The sequence below is a fragment of the Eptatretus burgeri genome, chromosome 14, assembly GCF_056783735.1.
Source record: "Eptatretus burgeri isolate ZD-2024b chromosome 14, Ebu_testis_v1, whole genome shotgun sequence".
Lineage (NCBI taxonomy): Eukaryota > Metazoa > Chordata > Myxini > Myxiniformes > Myxinidae > Eptatretus > Eptatretus burgeri.
Genome location: NC_140974.1, coordinates 70,652,807 through 70,671,984, shown reverse-complemented (window position 1 = coordinate 70,671,984; position 19,178 = coordinate 70,652,807). Strand labels below are relative to the sequence as shown.

Here is a 19,178-nt window from a genome sequence, read left to right as displayed (position 1 = left end):
ATTTAACAATCACAAGTTGATTCTATACATTGAATGCGGATTATATCCAACTGAGCCACACTCGTTCCTGAGGGTGCGTTTGTTGACAACCAAATCTGCTGTAATCTATAACCATTCATTCAAAGGCATTTAAAATGACTTTGCTGAAAAAGAAAAGGTGTTTCATCTATAAGGAGGCTTGGTTGTGTGAAAGGGGTCACCTTCACAAATAGCCAAGTGAGGTTCTGCTTTGTTAAATGCACGGTCTTGGTTCCCTCCACCAAAGGTGAACGAAGGCTACGTTTTCACCCGTTTGTTTCTTGTGAAAAATCAAAGATTTTTCAAGTACTGGAATACTGGTGCACGTTATTCTGTTTGTCTGTATGTCAAATCGCCTACAGGTAACAATTTTAAACCAATCTTCACTAAACTTCATCACCTGGTAGAGTTCATCAGAAGCAAGGAGCTTATCGTTTTGAAGGTCAACACTGACAGGATGTCAAATTTCTAAAATGCTCAATTTTCATCCGATTTACCTGACATTTGAAGAGGATTTGTATATTTGTTCATTGAATTCAACCACCAATTATTTTTGAGGTCAACATCTTCGGTATGATTTCCAAAATGCTCAATTTTCATCCGATTTACTTGAAATTTGAAGAGGATTTGCACGTCAGATTGTTGACTTCAACCACCAACTTTTTTATGGTAAAATTTGTTTTAGGGATTTCGCAAGTATTGTGCTCCGCACTATGTCTTTCTTGGTCGTTTGTGAACAGGATATCTCAAAAACATATGGACGGATTCGGACGAAAGTTGGTGGACAGGTTGGGTGTGTAACAAGGACGAATTGATTCAATTTTGTTCAACATTGGCCAACATTGTACTCTTCAAGTACATCGAATTTAACATGAACTTTGTTCCCTTCGTATCATTTAAAGCGTTCAACAATCTTCATTTCCTTAATCTCACTGCTTTGCTCGTCCAACTTGGCTTTAAAAAAAACAAACCCTCAAAACCCTTAATCCCTAATTTTTATTGCAAATGTAGAAAGCAGGGGAGAGAAAATTGCAACAAATAATGTGAAGCTCACACAAAATTGGTATTTCATGCTCTCAATATTGCACGTTCAGTATTTGTATAAAACTCTTGAATGCAGTTCAAGCATTCGGATAAACCTTTTTATGATCAACATTTTGCATCAACAACTGGTAGCAACACCTCCCTCTGTAGCTCCTGAAGACTGACAGCTCCAACAACTATAGCTTCCTCATATATTGCCTGTACCGTCATCCTTGGATAGTGGTTTTCCACTATCACTTCCTATCCCAGACACTGTGACAGGCTGGGAAGCACTGCAGAGATTTCATGTTTTATTTAACCACTCTGAGATGCTATCCCACTTCTGACAAAATGTCATGTGACTGAGGGTCAAAATGTCTCAAGGGAAGTTGAGAATGTTAAGTCATATCCAACTTGGCCTCCTTCTGTGTCCATATTCATTGGATAACCAACAAAAGAAATTCATCATCCGAGAAGAAAAACAAGAAAAAAAAAATGTAAAGGTAAGAGAGAATAATTTTCAAAAATATAAAAAGGCAATAAATAAATAAATAAATAACTTTTTTGTCTTTTTAGTTTGCTTTAGATAACAGACACAGTAAGCACAGGCAGAACTCACTTGTGAATATTTCCAACACTTGCAAATGTCAGCACTGCGTAGCAGAGCAGCACTTGTACGAAACAGTGTGTTGCATACCTAGAGAGCAGGAGAGGAGGAAATGACAGTAAACAGACCTCATCAAGCAGTTTGCAAATTTACCATTACAAAGCCGTTCCACATTTCCTTTGGTTCTCTATTACGACGGTCTACCTCATATTTCCGCGGCAGTCTCCTGGCGAGGATTACACCGAGTGGTTTTTCCCTCCACCTTTGAGCAGTAGCCGGAGCAGGAATTTGGAATTTGCTCAGAATGCCATGCCGTAGCTCGACTGACGAGGTGGACTATACTCTTGAACAGAGCATTGGAACTGCCAAAGCAGTTTATCCTTGGCTATTTGGCACAATCTTGGATGGGTCGCCACTCCGACCATTTATTGGAGCACAACTGTGCCACTGATGCTGTGCCCCTCTACCAGTACACTGGTACTCAATTTGCTGACCTCAGGATAACAGGCTGAGTCAACCCCACCTGTTATTAATTCAGCAGCCAACAGGGACTCGAGGATCCCAAGCCAGCCACCCTAACCACCAAGCCAACACCAGGCTTCCGTAGCTCAACTACTCTTCATCAAAAGACTTTATACATTCTTTTGCATCAAACAGCTCATGCTTCCAGACGCGACGCCAAACTCAATGTCCATCCGAAGGACAGTACACTGTGTGATGCAACACCTGACCTGCAAAACACCCATTCAACATTTAATAGTTGGGTCAGGAATCAAACCCATGTTAGAAAACTCAAAGGTAAGTGCACCACCTCTGCACAATCCTGTTGGACTTTTATTTTGTTGGTCTACCTTAAAAACTATGGAAACCATTAGTGAAATACCAATATGAATGGCTCAAATGGAAGAAGAAAAAGAAGAAAAAGAAGAAAAAGAAAAAGAAAAAGAAGAAGAAGAAGAAGACAAAAACAAACAAAAAAAATTATAATACAAAAACTTAAAATAAATAAATTTTAAAAACACACAAAAACACGTGAAAAATAAATAAATCAAATTTGCATTTTCTTCTTTTGATCTTGTGTTGATAACTTGGTGTGGTAGCCTGGTGTTGGCGCAGTGGTTAGGGCAGCGGCTTGGGATCCAAAAGGTCCTGAGTTCAAGCCCCGTTGAGCCACTGAATTAATACACCAGGGGGTTGACTCAGCCTGTCATCCTTCCGAGGTCGGCGAAATGAGTACCAGTGTACTGGGCCGGTGTATACCGCGGTTAAAATAGGTGTACCATATCCCTGTGTCGTAAGAGGCGACCAGGGTTGCGTCAGGAAGGGCATCCGGCGTAAAACATGTGCCAAATCTCTATGCGGATCATACAGATGATCCGCTGTGGCGACCCCTAACGGGAGCAGCCGAAAGAAGAAGAAGAAGAAGAAGTTGATAACTTGGTGTGGTGTTGATGTCATGCAGGCATGATGGGCTGAATGGCCTCCACCTGTATCTGATTTCCTTGTATTCCCTTGTTTCAGTGCCTCAAATCAGATCACAGATTTCATCTTGAGGAAATGATTATCACTAATGTGGTAAGGTGCACCACATAACAAGCATTAACTTGGGGTTACCATTATTGTTTTGTACAAGTGATAGCTTGTTCACGGCAAATTTTCAACCAACTGATGTCCTTGAGAGATATTTCATCGTAAAGCTAATGCTGCTCTTCCAATCACTGAATCCCGCTCCAACAGGATCATCATCCTGAGCGAAGTCTTGTGTTTTCTATTGATGGCGGTTACAGTCCGAGTACGTAATGTTCTTACCATAACCCACCTTGCTGTTTTGGAATAAACTAAAAAGGTAAAAGGATTGTGTTTTTATTTCATTTACACCCTATTTATTGTATTTACACGTTTAATTCAATGTTAACATTATTTACATACATATTTTATGTTTATTTCAATTGAGATGTGTTTATTTCTGGATGCCGCCAATCTTCTTCTATATTTTCTGGAAGCCCAAGAACCGAGACATTCTTTCTCCCATTGGCCCTTGGTTTCCATGATCGCAGCATTATCCAGGAATGTAACCTCCACGATATTTGAGGGTTTACTGTACAGCATTAGACAGTGTGGCATGTGTGTCATGGTGAAGAAGATGCCGCCATAATGGCGACGTATGATCATTTCCATGAACCAGTCTTTATCGTCGTCATCAACAATGCAATATTGGATCAGGTTTATAATCATCTATCTATATATTACTAAAACTCTCATTATGTATGTTCCCGAAATACAGCCAAAACGGTACAAGATAGCGCAAAAATTTTAGGGCCAACTTACTCACCATTCCCCTAAGTTCTCCTAAGTCTCCTAAGTGCAGTATCAAGTTTCGTTCAAATCGGGCAACGAAAAAAAATTATTAAAAAATCAATTCCCGTTTCAGTCAAGTACTCTTCGGGAGAATTTGATCGATGCAAACAACCTCAGCGGTATAGTTCGCTGGAGCTATCTTTTTATCATTATTCATTTTTGAAATGTTTTTTTTTTTTTAATCAACCGCTGTCACAACAGGAACCCAACGGGTTTACAGGTCGTCTCGTTATTATTAAAGAACAGTTTCATCATCTTGATTCAAGAAAATAAAAAAAAAACTTTATTTTAGGTTCTTCATGCAGGAAAATAATCCTAGTATTAGCTTAAGGGTTAAGGTGGTTGACCAGATACTTTCTTTTTGAAAACCTTTGTTATTGCAAGTTCAGAAGTTTTGTCACAAAAAGTGACCGTATTTGTATTAATTCTCCTGAATAAGTTAATAATTGTTTATTTTTGTTGTTATTATTTAAAATCAAATTATCTGATCATTTTTGCCACCAGCAAGACATTTTAAAATTACAATGCTTTATGATTTAAAGGTTAAGGTTAAGATCTTAGGGTCTTGAGTTCAGCCCCCTGTCGGACTGTTAAATAACACCAGGTGGGTTGCCTCAGCCGTCACTCTTCCGAGGTCAGCGGAATGAGTACCAGCTTACAGCAAACGGGGCACCAGAAAAGACAAGCTCCCAGCAACCACATTCTGCAAACAAAATAATAATAACACCTCAAGAAAGTAAACTTTATTCTATGTTCTTATTAACTATTTTAGTCATGAAAATAATTGTGCATTGCAAGGCATTGTCGGGCTAAATATTGCGGTGAGGTGATACTCTTCAGAAGTGCTAATCGTGCAGAGATTTGTTCTTTAAGAAGTTTGCTGTGCAACGACACATTGACACCAATTTGATTTCAACGATATTTCAGGTTTTCAGAAGCAAACTTACGTGTGGTTGATTGTTCGTGGTTTCTAAATTTTTTTGGAAACCCTTCTTCCAGTTATGAAATCACACAGACACGAATACGTCATTTGCACAGCGGGCAAGTTCAGCAAGTTTTTGACGAGAAGCATCGGTGAAAGTGTGATCGAGTACCGCACTGATGCCCTGATCAAAATGAAGCCACGGCAAGTCATTGAACCATCGTTGTTAAAACTTCAATTTTCGGTTTGGCAGCGTTTGGACTGGGATTAAACAGACATCACGAGGTTGAAAAGGCCGATCTGGGAAATTTGAAAGCGCAATCTCGAGGTCAACACTCGCACATGCACCCCGATCTGTTGTAATCTCCTCCCCAGAACCCCCCAGTTCTTTCTGTGAACTTGATGTCACTGTGGGAAGAGGACGCGGTTGTTCTCGCTGATGGAGTGGCGAAATTTTTTTCTCATATCTATTTCCTAAAAATAAATCAATTAAATGTATATATAATCAATTATATCGAATCAAAACAACAGCAGTAAGCCTGGTGTTGGCTTAGTGGTTTGGGTGGCTGGTATAGGATCTTAGGGTCCTGAATTTGAGCCCTGTTTGCCGCCGAGTTAACACCAGGTGGGGTTGACTCAGCCTGTCATCCTTCTGAGGTCGGCAAAATGAGCACCATTGTACTGGTGGAGGGGCACAGCATCAGCAGCACAGCCGTGCTTCCAAGAAATGATAGCTACCCCAGCAGCCATGCAAGAACAGAAAACTACAGTATATGGAAGGAAACAGATTAGTTAAGAAAATAATCTTGGCACACAAAAAGGGGATTATGAAAAGGACATAGCCAAAAATATTAAACATAACAGCAAGAGACATTATTTAAGTGAATAAGGGGTAAGGCAAGGGTTAAGGGGACTGTGGCTCCATTGAGGAATAGCACAGGAGGATTGGTGGATAATGAGGGTGAGATGGCAGGTTTATTGAATGCAGGGGATGTCGTGTGAATCTGCACTTTTTGAAGGTATTTGATAAGGCATCACACAGGAGGTTGTTAGCCAAGGTGAAGGGTGCGGCTGGTCACATAGCCACCTAGATTGGAAACTGGGTTCGTGATTGGAAGCAGAGAGTTGCTATGAGTGGGAGGATGTTTTGCTGAGAGGACGGAGGTAGTGGGGTACCTCAGGGATCAGTACTCGGACCATTATTATTCATTATTTACATCAACGATTTGGATAGTGGGGTGAAGAGTAGGCTTTCCAAATTTGGAGATGACACAAAATTTGGAGGGAAGGTGGATATATAAAAGGTAAGGTACATTGCAGAGAGAGTGGTGATCAGATTCAGGAAAGTTGAGATATTTTCGTCTATTTGGGCAAAAGATTGGCAGATGGAATTTAACATAAAGAAATGTAAGATGCTAACCATATCAGATTGGTAAGAATAAAGACAATATACATCATATGATGCAAGGGGCAATATTGGGGCATGTCACATAGGAGAAGGCTATGTGGGGATGGTAATGGATATTGGGGTGGGGAAGTGGGGGGGAGGGTAAGCAGAAAGGACAATGCCAAGCAGCGATAGGTAAAGCAAACAGCGTTTTAGGTTGTATTCATCGGGGGATAAATTATAAATTAAAACAGGGAGTGTTAACAATGTATAGGAATTTAGTGAAGCGTCATCTGGAATATTGTGCGCAGTTTTGGTCACCACAACTCAGGAAGGACGTAGCTGCGATGGAGATGGAGCAGCACAGGGCTACGAGATGGATTCTGGGCCTAACTAGACCAATCTATGGAGGCATGGTGTTGGTATAGCACAGGAATGATGGGCCGAATGGCATCCTTCTGCATCGGATTTCCTTGCTCAAAAGATATAAATCTAAACGATACTCACATCCTGCATTGATCCTCTCCAGCATTTATCATTCATCAAGTTGGTCTGAATGGATAAACACCAGGGGCTTTCACGGGTTTTCGGATCAGCTTGCAGTCCGGACTGATGATGCCTGCCGTCACGATGCGGACCAATGTCCCTCTTTTGAGGACCCTTGGCACTCTAATTAATCATCACAGGTGCAACAATGACTAAATAAAAGCTTTTCTTCCCTTTAAATTCCACTATGGGTGAGAAAAAAGGCTCCTGCAGAAGAGAACCCGAAGCAACGCAGCCCTGCCGTAGAAACGTCTCTCCGTATCAGGAGATACTCACGCACAAGTGATACATTTTCAGCGCATGTGCACCATGCAGTACGTGCTTAGTGCAACTCATAAAATTCAGCAGGACGTGCACAAGCCGATACCGGTGTCTGTTATTAAATAATGGCCACCAGCGCAGTCTTGATTAAAGAGATAATAACAATTTATTTGGGGAAAGTTAATGTTGATTGATGCATTTGGAGAAAATCCACATCCGAGAGCCAGTGTGGATTGTACAGAGCAATGCATTTTATGTTATATTTGAGCAAAAATGTGGGGGAGGGTGACAATCCCCCATCATCAAAAGGGTGGGGAGTGGGAGGGGGCACATGTCCCCCCATTGCCCTCGTCCCCCACCCAGATGCCTAAGGCTCCATATATCGTCCTTTGAGAGCTCGTGCCTCCCTACACGATCCTCCAAGTTGATCTCTGGCCTTCACTTGCAGACCAAAAGCATGCGAGCAAAAATGTTTCTGTCTTCTTTCAGCTCAACCATCTTATCTCCGGCATACATGATAAAATTGCTTCCTCGTGATTTCCTGGTCTGTAGTTTTCGTTTCTTCATTGGGACCCACAGGTTCGGGTCATCACTGATGATGCAGATCAGGACAAATCAATCAAGTCGTTTACTGCCAATTGTCCATTCATCTTTCTTAACCTTCTCAGGCAAGCCTGCTTTTGTCACAAAGTTGAAAAGCTCACCACGTTCCTCTGTGAATAGATGGGTAAACCTCCTCAGATTGGTGGTGAAGACATGAAGAGTCTTCTCTTGTAGCATGAGCACTGATGTTGAGAGTGCATGGTGAAAAATTTGCATAGATGATGATACACCAGCCATCTGTTGAGATTCTCCATGAAGCCTTGCAAGTTCTGGGGAGATGAGGAAGAACTTGGTACGAGTATCTGCACTCAGAATGATTGATACGAGTCAGTCAACCAACTGCTTTCATGGAGCGGATGATGTGTTCCAAGGCATGATCAGCTCCAATGGCAGAGAATGGCACAGGTGGATTCTTGTTCACAATCCAATTGCCATGCAGAAATTGCTGCCGGATATCGATGTGTGACTCCTTCAGTGAATCATTGTCTGCTGGATTAAGTTGGTATAAAATACTCAGATAAATCGCACAAATCAAACGTTTCCTGCACCGACTACTCACCACGACCAGAGCAGATTCCCAGACTACTTGTTTATTATTATTGTTATTCGGGTTCCCCTTAAGACATCTAGACAAATGGCTTGCTTTCATTCCAAAATTCCCATGAGCCTTATGTCCTGGAAAGTGCTCCTCAACTATACGGTAGTGCAAGCATTATGGCAGTGCTGATGGAGTTGCGGTTTGTGAATCTGCAATGTCTAGAGGCATAAAAAAAGGAAACCACAACTATGCTGCATTTTCACAACTGTTGGGAAACAGGAAAACCACACAAAATACTATGTGCAGAAGCTGAAAACAAAAGGAAACCCATTTACTTTCTAATGACATTACCAAAGACTTTTTATTTATTTATAAATAAATGCTCAAAAACAATAGCACCCACATTACAATTAAAGTGCTGGACCCTGCAACTGTTTCAAATAAATAAATAAATAAACAAAATACAATTACATTCGAACGTAGGACCATCCCAATGACAATCAGTGCAACAGTATTACTTTTAAAACAAAGGTTGGCTACAAAACTGGGTGAGCACAAGTTTTCCAAAGTATACATGCTCAGAAAAGCTAAATCCAAAGAGGGTCAAAAATTGCCGGCAAAAGGAATGAAAATGGGATTCCACAGAAGGATGAAACAACTGGTCTTGCCGGTGAAGATTAGTGGCGAGCTGTGTCAAGCAGACAGGTAAAACAATGGATGACATCAACAGGACGCTGATTGAGGTTCACTCATCGCCGTGGGAAGCAAAGAGAAGCCGACATTTTGGGCGTTAACCTTTCATCGGAGCAAAGAGACTTTGCTTATTGCAAATGAGGTCTGATAAAGGGTTGATGCCCAAAACGTCGGCTTCTCTTTGCTTCCCACGGTGGTTGGGATATCTCAATCAACGTCCGGTCGATTCAATCCCAGATTTCTCACAACCCAAACAATAATAATATATCAGTAGAGCAATATGAGAAAATTAAATGTTCAGGAAAAGAAAAACAAAGAAATAATTATGGAAGTGCAAGTTTCATGATGGATGTTTGGGCCAATGCAAACGACGGTAATTGCAAAGAATACAAAGTATTGTATAAATGTCGACAAATGCACATTTCGTTACTGAAACTCTGACTCTCTGGAAAATCCTCTATATCTCTTTGCTGATGACTACACTCTCTGCCAAACAATCTGTCATCCTTCAGATCGGCAAGCTGCAGCCTCTTCACTTTCTGCAGATCTGGATAAGATCACAAGCTGATCCAACATGAGGAACATGTCCTTCCATCCTGACAAATCTCATACTCTCACTGTGTCTCTCCAGATGGACCATCTGGACCCCCACCCCCAATCTACTTTCTCAACAATCCTCTTGAAGTCATTTCATTCAAGCTTTTGGGTCTTACTATCTGCCATGATCTTTCCTGGGAAAGCCACATTTCCAAGCTGGCCTCCAAAGCCAGTCGCCGACTGGGCATCCTCCGTCATGCAAAGTCCTTCTGTGGCCCACCTGAGCTCCTGACCACATAAAAAGCTTTCATCTGCAGCATGGTGGAGTACTGCTCTCCCTTCTGGGCTGGTGCTCCTGCCTCCCACCTTTCTCGGCTTCACGCTGTGGAAATCAAGGCATTTCGGATCATTGGCATCTCCCGTGATGAGGCTGAGTTTTTGGACCTCTCACCGCAGGCAGGTGGGTGGTCTTTCTGTCTTCTACCGTCTCTTCTCTGGCTTTGCTCCCCCCTGCTCTCTCTGCGATATGTCCCCACCATATTTCCGCAGGGCACTCAAGGTCCGCCAGTAACCCCCTTCTGGTAAAATTACCAAAATCTCGAATCACTGCTCACCTTCACCCTTTCATTCCTCTTTTTCCCCACTTTTGGAACAAATTATCACACTCTCTTCAATCCCACTCTTCCCTCCAGGTCTTCAAAACAGCTGTTCACCACCATCTCTTATCTTCCCCTTTCCAAAACCACGATATTTTATACCGCCGTTAATCCACCCCAAACCCACCTACTTCAAATTCCCTGCCTTCCTTCCTGAAAGTCCCTGTAGTGTCCATCTTGTTTACCACGTGTTCCCTGCCTCATCCCTCTCCCTCCCACAGATCTCATGTCTCTGTTCCTCACTGTTTTGTCCTTCCCTCTCCCGCCCCTCGTTGTACGTTCAGTGCCTTAGCTCTCATATGAGCCTCGACATTGCATACAAAAAAAAAGAAGAAACATTCATATAAATCTATATTTATATCTTTAAACAGCCTGCATTTTAAAATAAGAATAAAAGGGAAAAGATGAAATAAGAGATAAATCATGAAACCCAATTATCGACATTTTTGTATCCAGTATTTCATAGTGAAGGGTTGTGCAGCCACTCAAATCCCTGGTTCCACAAAGCCACCCTTGTACATATATTTCATGGCTACAGCGTCCAAAAGGCAAAGTGCAAAACCCAAACAAATAAGATCACCTGAAATTTAAAGTTACAAGCTGGAAAAGAATGAGGAAATCAACTGCAAAATACATCAAATTTAAAAGAGGTAATTATACGCTTTAAATATGCATTAAAAAAAAAGAAGAAGAGGACAAAAAGCCTGGCGTTGCCTTTGCGGTTAGGGTGGCTGGCTTGGGATCCTAGGGTCCTGAGTCCAAGCCACGTGGGAGACTGAATTAACACAAGGTGGGGTTGACTCAACCTGTCATCCTTCTGAGGTTGGTGAAATGAGCACCAGTGTACTGGTAATAGGGGCGCTGCATTAGCGGCATCCCGAACCAATGATACAACCAGCAGCCAAAGGGGTGCGTGTGTGTGTGGGGCATTAAAAATGGAAAGTGCTTCATTGTGTGTTGCAAAAAAGTGAACAAGTCATAAAATGTCGAATATTTTATACTCACACCATGTACAGTAGATCATGTCCTGATCATCAAGTCAAACACAAAATCCTTATGATGTGTGAAGCAAACCTGGGTTCACCCGTTTGATCCAAAGTCATAGCACATGATGCTGGGAATCCCAGGTTCAAATCCATTATCCGATGTCGATTGGTCAATCACTAATGTCCATGGCCTGTATGCAATATGTACAAGCTTCTCCATGAGCCAGAGAGTCAAAATGAAATGGGTACAGTGTTGGCCTCATGGTGAATACAATGGACTAATATCACAGGGGGTTTATCCAATTGAGATTTAAATGAAAACAGCAGTGTTCGACTGTTGTTTTCATTTAGATCTCAGTGTCGCCATCACCATCTCCGAGAGAGATGGTGATTGCGACACTGAGCTGGATGGAATTGCCGGAAGCAGAAGTTAGGTTGGTGGAAAGGATGTACAAGGGAATGAAGGGAAGAGTCTGGTTGATACTGGGTGTCAGAGGAGTTCAGCGTGAGCATCGTTTTTAGGACAAGGAAGTGCTCTCAGCCCACTCACGTTTATTATGGTGATGAAGCTGGTAAGTGGGAGGGTAACCATGAAAGGTATTATGGGGAAGATGCTGTGTGCGGATGATCTGGCTGTTGTGGCCAAGAGTAGACGGGAGATGCAAGAGGTATCGGGGGGGGGGGGGGGAATGGAAGAAGGAATTTGAGAAACATGGGCTGAAGATGAGTATGGAGAGGACTGAGGTGATGTGGGTCAGGCAGGAGAGAAAATAAATAAATAAATAACAGGTGAGAAGAGAAGGAGATCAGGCAGGGAAATAAGTTTGAATATCTGGGGGGAACAGTGACTGGGGATGGGAAGTCTGAGGCAGAGATGAGGAAGAGGATTCAGGTGTGTGTGAACGTGTGGAGGAGGGTGGAGGGAGTAATTGCAGACTGAAAGATATCAAAGAAATTAAAAGTGGAAAGTTATGGTGACATGTGTGATGCTGGCCTACCTTTAACACACACACACACACACACACACACACACACACACACACACACACACACACACACACACACACACACACACACACACACACACACACACACACACACACACCTTCCGTTGTGTGGAGGATGGGCGAATAAGTAATTAACTCACCTTAACCAAAGTATTGAAAAAAAAATTGACAAATTTCTCTCTCCCTGAACAGCCATTCTTACGAAGTTTTTTGAAATTCGTTTGAAAGGAAAAACTTCAGCACAAAATCATAAAGCATTGTAATTTTAAAATATCTTGCTGGTGGCAAAAATGATCAGATAATTTGATTTTAAATAATAACAACAAAAATAAACAATTATTAACTTATTCAGGAGAATTAATACAAATACGGTCACTTTTTGTGACAAAACTTCTGAACTTGCAATAACAAAGGTTTTCAAAAAGAAAGTATCTTCCAATCTTTCTCACTTCCCCACTAACTGCTCGTACAATTTGGTGATATGGGCATTAAAATGACTCCAAAAAAATTTATAAAATCACGTTAAATGTACTACTGACAAATGAAAAACTAAATAAACGAACAAATATACAAATAAATAAATCTTAGCTTGCATGTTCTGAGCAGTGATCTATACTATAAAGCAGGAATGTTATTGGTGCACCAACTCCCAGTTATTGGTTGATATCAACCAAACTTGTCATGTGTAGCAGAAGGGGAGGGGCAGGGGGATGAGCTGGGGGGGAGGGGGGAGAGTTGATGGCAGGTGTCATCCTGAAGGGTTAGGAATCACCAACCTTGGGGGTGGGGGTTGGGGGGGGGTGTAATGGTGGAAAAAGTTCAAACTGTCAAAAGAAGTCAAGTCGGTGGAATGTGCAGCTGTAGAGAGATTCCAAGTAGCAGGAGTTTAAAGAACAGCAAATGGACAAATGGTTTTCAATAGTGTCAAAAGACAAAAACCTCTTAATTCCTTGGGGGAGGGGGGGGGGAAGCAGTAAGAAAGGGAGTTTTAAAGTCCCAAAGATAGGTGAAGCACAATATTTATAAAAACCTTTTTTAAAGGATTGATACAGCATGAAGTGTGTACCCCCTGTTTGTATCTCCTCCGACTACATCCTGATATCCTGTACTGTGTATAGGTGTACCATTTGCTAAGAGGTGTTAAAATAGTGATCATTAAAAAAACATCTGCAATAGTGAATGGAAATTAATTGATGATTGTTAACTCTTCAAGTCAACCACATATTTGATAAACCTCTATTTTGCATTCCATAGCATAACAGAATTGGCAAATATAGTCTCTCCACATTTGATTTCAAAACAAGCTACTTGCACATAAAGGCCTACTCTTATGAAAGGTGGAGGCATAAAATGAGACCTTCTCAGGTACCCACCAGCCAAAGCAGAAAATGATGAGGAAAGTTCCAAGGGAAGCAGCGATAACATGTCGGACCCATGGGCTGGTTTGACTCGGGTGCCAGTACAAGCGGAGCAAGCACGCAGCAATGAAAGCCAGGAATTGACAAGCCACAAAGTTAACCTGGTGAAAAAGAAGGAAAAGGGGAGGGATTAAGATTATATCAAAACAAAGAATATAGAAATAGTTATCTATATACACTACCAGTCAAAAGTTGAAGAACACCCCCATTTTTCCAGTTTTTACTGAAATTTAAGCAGTTCAAGTCCAGTGAATAACATGAAATGGTACAAAGCTAAGCGGTAAACTGCCAGAGGTTAAAAAAGAAGTCTAGGTTACCAAAAACTGAAAAATAATGTACATTTCAGAGTTGTTAAAAAAAATCCCTTTTCAGGGAACAAGTAATGGGTTAGCAACTGCAGCTGCTCTGCAGCAATGGAAGTAAATTAAGCCTTGAAAGTTGATGCAAACAATTCTGACAGGTGTCCCAACTTTTGTTGATGAGTTACAAACCCACTGTCTGTATAAACGCAGCGTTGGAACAGACTGTTGCTACACCCTCTGAAGCATTATTTGGACAATATTGCACTGCAGGAAGTAGTATATTGCTATCATAATGGTGAGAAAAAGACAATTAACAAAGGAAGACAGACAGACCATGATAACCCTGAAAAGTGTAGGTCTTTCCTTCAGAGAAATTGCAAAGTAAGCCAAGGTGTCAGTGAGTACAGTTTCCTACACCATCAAAAGGCACTAGGAAACTGGAGGAAACTCTGACAGGAAGAGGTCTGGCAGACCCAAACCCACAACACAATCAGAAGACAAGTTTCGAGAGTCAACAGCTTGCGTGATCGGCAGCTCACAGGACAGCTTAACACTGGTCGAAGTAAGGAAGTCTGTTTCAACTGTGAAGAGAAGACTTCGAGCTGCAGGTTTGACAGGTCGAGTGGCAGTAAGAAAGGCATTGCTAAGATGGCAAAATAAGAAAAAGAGGCTCGCCTGGGCCATGAAGCACCACCAGTGGACAACTGAAAACTGGAAGAAGGTCTTATGGACCGACGAATCAAAATTTGAAATCTTCGGTTCATTATGCAAGGTTTTTGTACGCCGTCGAGGAGGCGAAAGGATGGTTCCTCAGTGTGTGACACCAACTGTCAAACATAGAGGAGGAAGCGTGATGATCTGGGGCTCTTTTGCTGGATCCAGAGTTGGCGACTTGCACAGAGTGACTGGCACCCTGAACCAAAAGGGCTACCACAGCATTTAGCAGCGCCATGCAATACCCTCTGGTCTATGCCGAGTTGGGCAGAGGTTCATCCTTCAGCAAGATAACGACCCAAAACATACCTCCAGGCTATGACAGAACTACCTTTGAAGAAAAGAACAAGACGGTCGGCTTCAAATCATGGAATGGCCAGCACAGTCTCCAGACTTAAACCCCATCAAGCTGGTTTGGGATGAACTGGACAGAAGGGTGAAAGCAAAGCAACCTACAAGTGCAACACATTTATGGGAACTTCTGCAACAGTGTTGGGAAGAACTTCGAACAATATTTGATTTCCATTGTAGAAAGAATGCCACGAGTATGTTCGGCTATTCTATCTGCAAAAGGTGGCAACTTTGATGAGTCAAAGATTTAGATTAAATTTTGTTCAACAAAACGATTCCATGATTTCTTTTTTATCTGCAATTGTTCATTTGTTCTTTGCTTTAATTTCAGTAAAAACTGGGGGACTTCTAAAACTTTTAACCGGTCATGTATGTACACACACACACACACACCCACACCAAAAGTCATAAGCATCAGTGTCCATGTAGTATTGCGTAGTTGGTTGCGAAGTGTTGGAACGGACTTCCACTGCGTAGGGACTTCAGCAAGATTTTTAAGCTCGTGCAATGCTGGCATAAATGTGTTAAACTTCTGCTTATCAAAACAATGGGAACTTGAGTATTTATTTTTTAGAAAAGAATGCTCCATCAAACCTGAAATATATAAACTTATTAAAAGAGTTAAAAACCTTGTCAATCACTTTGAAGAGTGAATCCCTCACTAATACTAAATCCAAATTTTTATATAAAGTTAAAAAATGAAAAATTTCAACTGACTTGATGTTGAAGCATCAACAACTTTTTGAAATATCATGCGATATATCGTTTTTGGTCCCATCTCTCAACTGTGAAGAATCGCATAAAACGAGAACAGCACTCTTCGACGTCGCAACATCAACAGATTATGCCTCCACCCACATTATTACAATACATATATATATATATATATATATATATATATATATATATATATATATATATATATATATATATATATATATATATATATATATATATATATACATATATATATATATATATATATATATATATATATATATATATATATATATATATATCTATCTTCTTCTCCTTCTTTCTGCTCGCTCCCGTTCGGGGTCGCCACAGCGGATCAACCGTCTCCATTTCGCTCTATCCTTCACATCTTCCATTGACACTCCAACCACCCGCATGTCCGCCCTCACCGTATCCATGAACCTCTTCTTTGGCCTTCCTCTTCTCCTCCTGCCTGGCAGCTCCATCTTCAACATCCTTCTCCCGATATACTCCGCTTCCCTCCTGAGCACATGTCCAAACCATCTCAATCTCGCCTCTCTCACTTTGTCTCCAAACCGTCCTACCTGCGGTGTCCCTCTAATATACTCATTCCTTATCCTGTCCATCCTCGTCACTCCCAATGAGAATCGCAGCATCTTTAACTCTGCGACCTCCAGCTCCGCTTCATGTCTTTGTTAGCGCCACCACCTCCAAACCATACAACATAGCTGGTCTCACTACCGTCTTATATACTTTCCCCTTCACTCTTGCAACTCTTCTCTGTCTTTTTTGTCTCCGTCTTGCCTGCACTCTCTTTTTCACTTCTCTCCCACACTCTCCGTTACTTTGGACAGTTGATCCCAAGTATTTAAACGCATCCACCTTCCCCACCTCAACTCCTTGCAACCGCACCATACCACCACCCTCCCTCTCATTTACGCACATGTACTCCGTCTAACTCCTACTGACTATCATTCCCCTTCTCTCCAGTGCGTACCTCCACCTCTCGAGGCTCACCTCAGCCTGCTCCCTACTCTCCCTACAGATCATGATGTCATCCGCGAACATCATAGCCCATGGGGACTCCAGTCTGATCTCGTTCGTCAACCTGTCCATCACCATTGCAAACAGGAAAGGGCTCAGAGTCGATCCTTGGTGCAATCCCACTTTTACCTTAAACCGGTCCGTCATTCCTACTGCACACCTCACCGCTGTCACACTGTCCTCATACATATCCTGCACGATCCACACATACTTCTCCACCACTCCTGACTTCCTCATGCAATGCCACAACTCCTCTCTTGGCACCCTATCATAAGCTTTCTCTAGATCCACAAACACACAATGTAACTCCTTCTGGCCTTCCCTATACTTCTCCATCAACATTCTCAAAGCAAACATTGCATCAGTGGTGCTCTTTCCTGGCATAAACCCATATTGCTGCTCACAGATCGTCACCTCTCCTCTCAGCCGAGCTTCCACTACTCTTTCCCACAACTTTATGGTGTGGCTTAACAACTTTATCCCTCTGTAATTTCCACAGCTCTGCACATCACCCTTATTCTTGAAAATCGGAACCAGTATACTTCATCTCCACTCCTCCGGCATCCTCTCACTTTCCAAGACTTCATTAAACAATCTGGTTAACAACCCCACTGCCATCTCTCCTAAGCACTTCCATGCCTCCACTGGTATACCATCTGGGCCAACCGCCTTTCCACTTTTCATCTTCTTCATAGCAGTCCTCACTTCATCCTTACTGATCCACCCCACTTCCTGATTCACTATCTCCACCTCTTCCAACCTTCTCTCTCTCTCATTTTCTTCATTCATCAGCTCCTCAAAGTACTCCATCCACCTTCTCAACACACTCTCCTCGCTCGTCAGCACATTCCTATATATATATATATATATATATATATATATATATATATATATATATATATATATATATATATATATATATATATATATATATATATATATATGTACACACACATACATACATGCATATACACCGGGCAAAGTGGCGTGCGCCTGTAATCCGGCTACTCGGAGGCTTGGGTTTGAGGATCGCTTGAGGACGGGTGCTCTGCGCTGGGCCGCGCTATGAAAGGGTGTAGGACAGCCCATTTTCATGGCGAAACCCAATCCTTATTCCCTGTGTCGTAAGAGGCGACCAGGGTTGCGTCAGGAAGGGCATCCGGCGTAAAACCTGTGCCAAATCAGTATGCGGATCATAACGGATGATCCGCTGTGGCGACCCCTAACGGGAGCAGCCGAAAGACAAACAACAACATATATATATATATATATATATATATATATATATATATATATATATATATATATATATATATATATATATATTGTTATGGCTGTGGAAATTCGCAGAACACCATATAGGTTCCTTAGATCAGTTATCCCGGTAAGTCTGTGTTCAGTTTGATTTCCCCACCGTTGTTTAATGGTTATTATTCGTGTTCACCGGGCTGTGACCCTTTGAGATAGTGTTTTTCTTTATATATATCGTTATTTTGAACCACCATTGCAACAAACCTCCACGCCAATAAACCGCCACCACCAACCACGCTACAATCACCATTACAATAACCATCATCTTCGCCATTACACCCGCTTGCGAACGCCATCCTCCACGGACCACGCTACCACCCCCTTTCCGCGTCGGAAACAGTCCGAGAACGCGAGGAGGGAAGCAAGAAGGATCTCCGATGGCGTGCGGCTTCTCCTGCCTGAATTTCCCGCCTGATTTTCCCCGCGCTTGGTGTGGGGGAAGTGCGATCCGAGCCGGGGGTCAAAGGTGAGAAAAGGTGGGGGCCTCTTTTTGGGGGAACAATTCCTTGGACCTGAGCCAAAACAGACTTCCCCCGTCCCCCCGCACGGCGCACAGGGAGGGGGCGAGAGGGCACGCCCCTTTTCGGGAGGATTCTCGAAACGCCTCGAAGGGAGGTGGAGCCGAAAATGGGGTGGAGCAAAGGGCGGAGCCCCACGCTATGAAGGGCGGAGCCCCGTGCTATAAAGGGCGGACTGAACGCGAGGCTCGGGGCTCTCTGAGAGATCTCCCTGTGGTTCATGACTCTCTTCCCCTGTCTCCCGGTGGTCCATGCCCTGCTGCTTATTCCGGCTCGTAGTACACTCGCCTGCCTTTGGTGGTCCGGTGCTCGTGCTTCCTGTGGTTCAGTGCTCCTAGGGTGGTTCAGCTGTTCCTGTGGTCAGGGTCCGGTGGAGGGCCCGTGCATCGGGGACGCGGACGGAAAGTGCAGCTCTGCCGGCTGTGTGGTGTGGACCTGCGCGTCCAGACGAGGAGTGCCGGAGAGAGCTCGCCGGCCGCGCAGGAGGCCCGGAAACCAGGCACATCCACGCTAGCTGTCGGGGGAGCGGCACGTCACGACTCGACGACCACTAAGGGGGGGGGGCAGGTAACCTGCACGGTCTCTGGGGCCCATTCGGTCAGCCAAGGCCTACGTTATAAAGGTCCCCGGACCCCGTCTACCTCCCTATCTATGGGGAGGT

General features: G+C 42.8%; 1 protein-coding gene across 1 annotated transcript in view; it reads right to left on the bottom strand.

Annotated features, from left to right (window-relative positions):
- The window catches only part of LOC147013564 (membrane-bound glycerophospholipid O-acyltransferase 1-like), a 100,047-nt gene that overhangs the window by 64,116 nt on the left and 16,753 nt on the right, over window positions 1–19,178 (bottom strand). Inside the window, 2 exon segments of the mRNA XM_085855476.1 lie at window positions 1,661–1,738; window positions 13,516–13,661. Coding sequence (XP_085711602.1) covers window positions 1,661–1,738; window positions 13,516–13,661 — 224 coding nt within the window.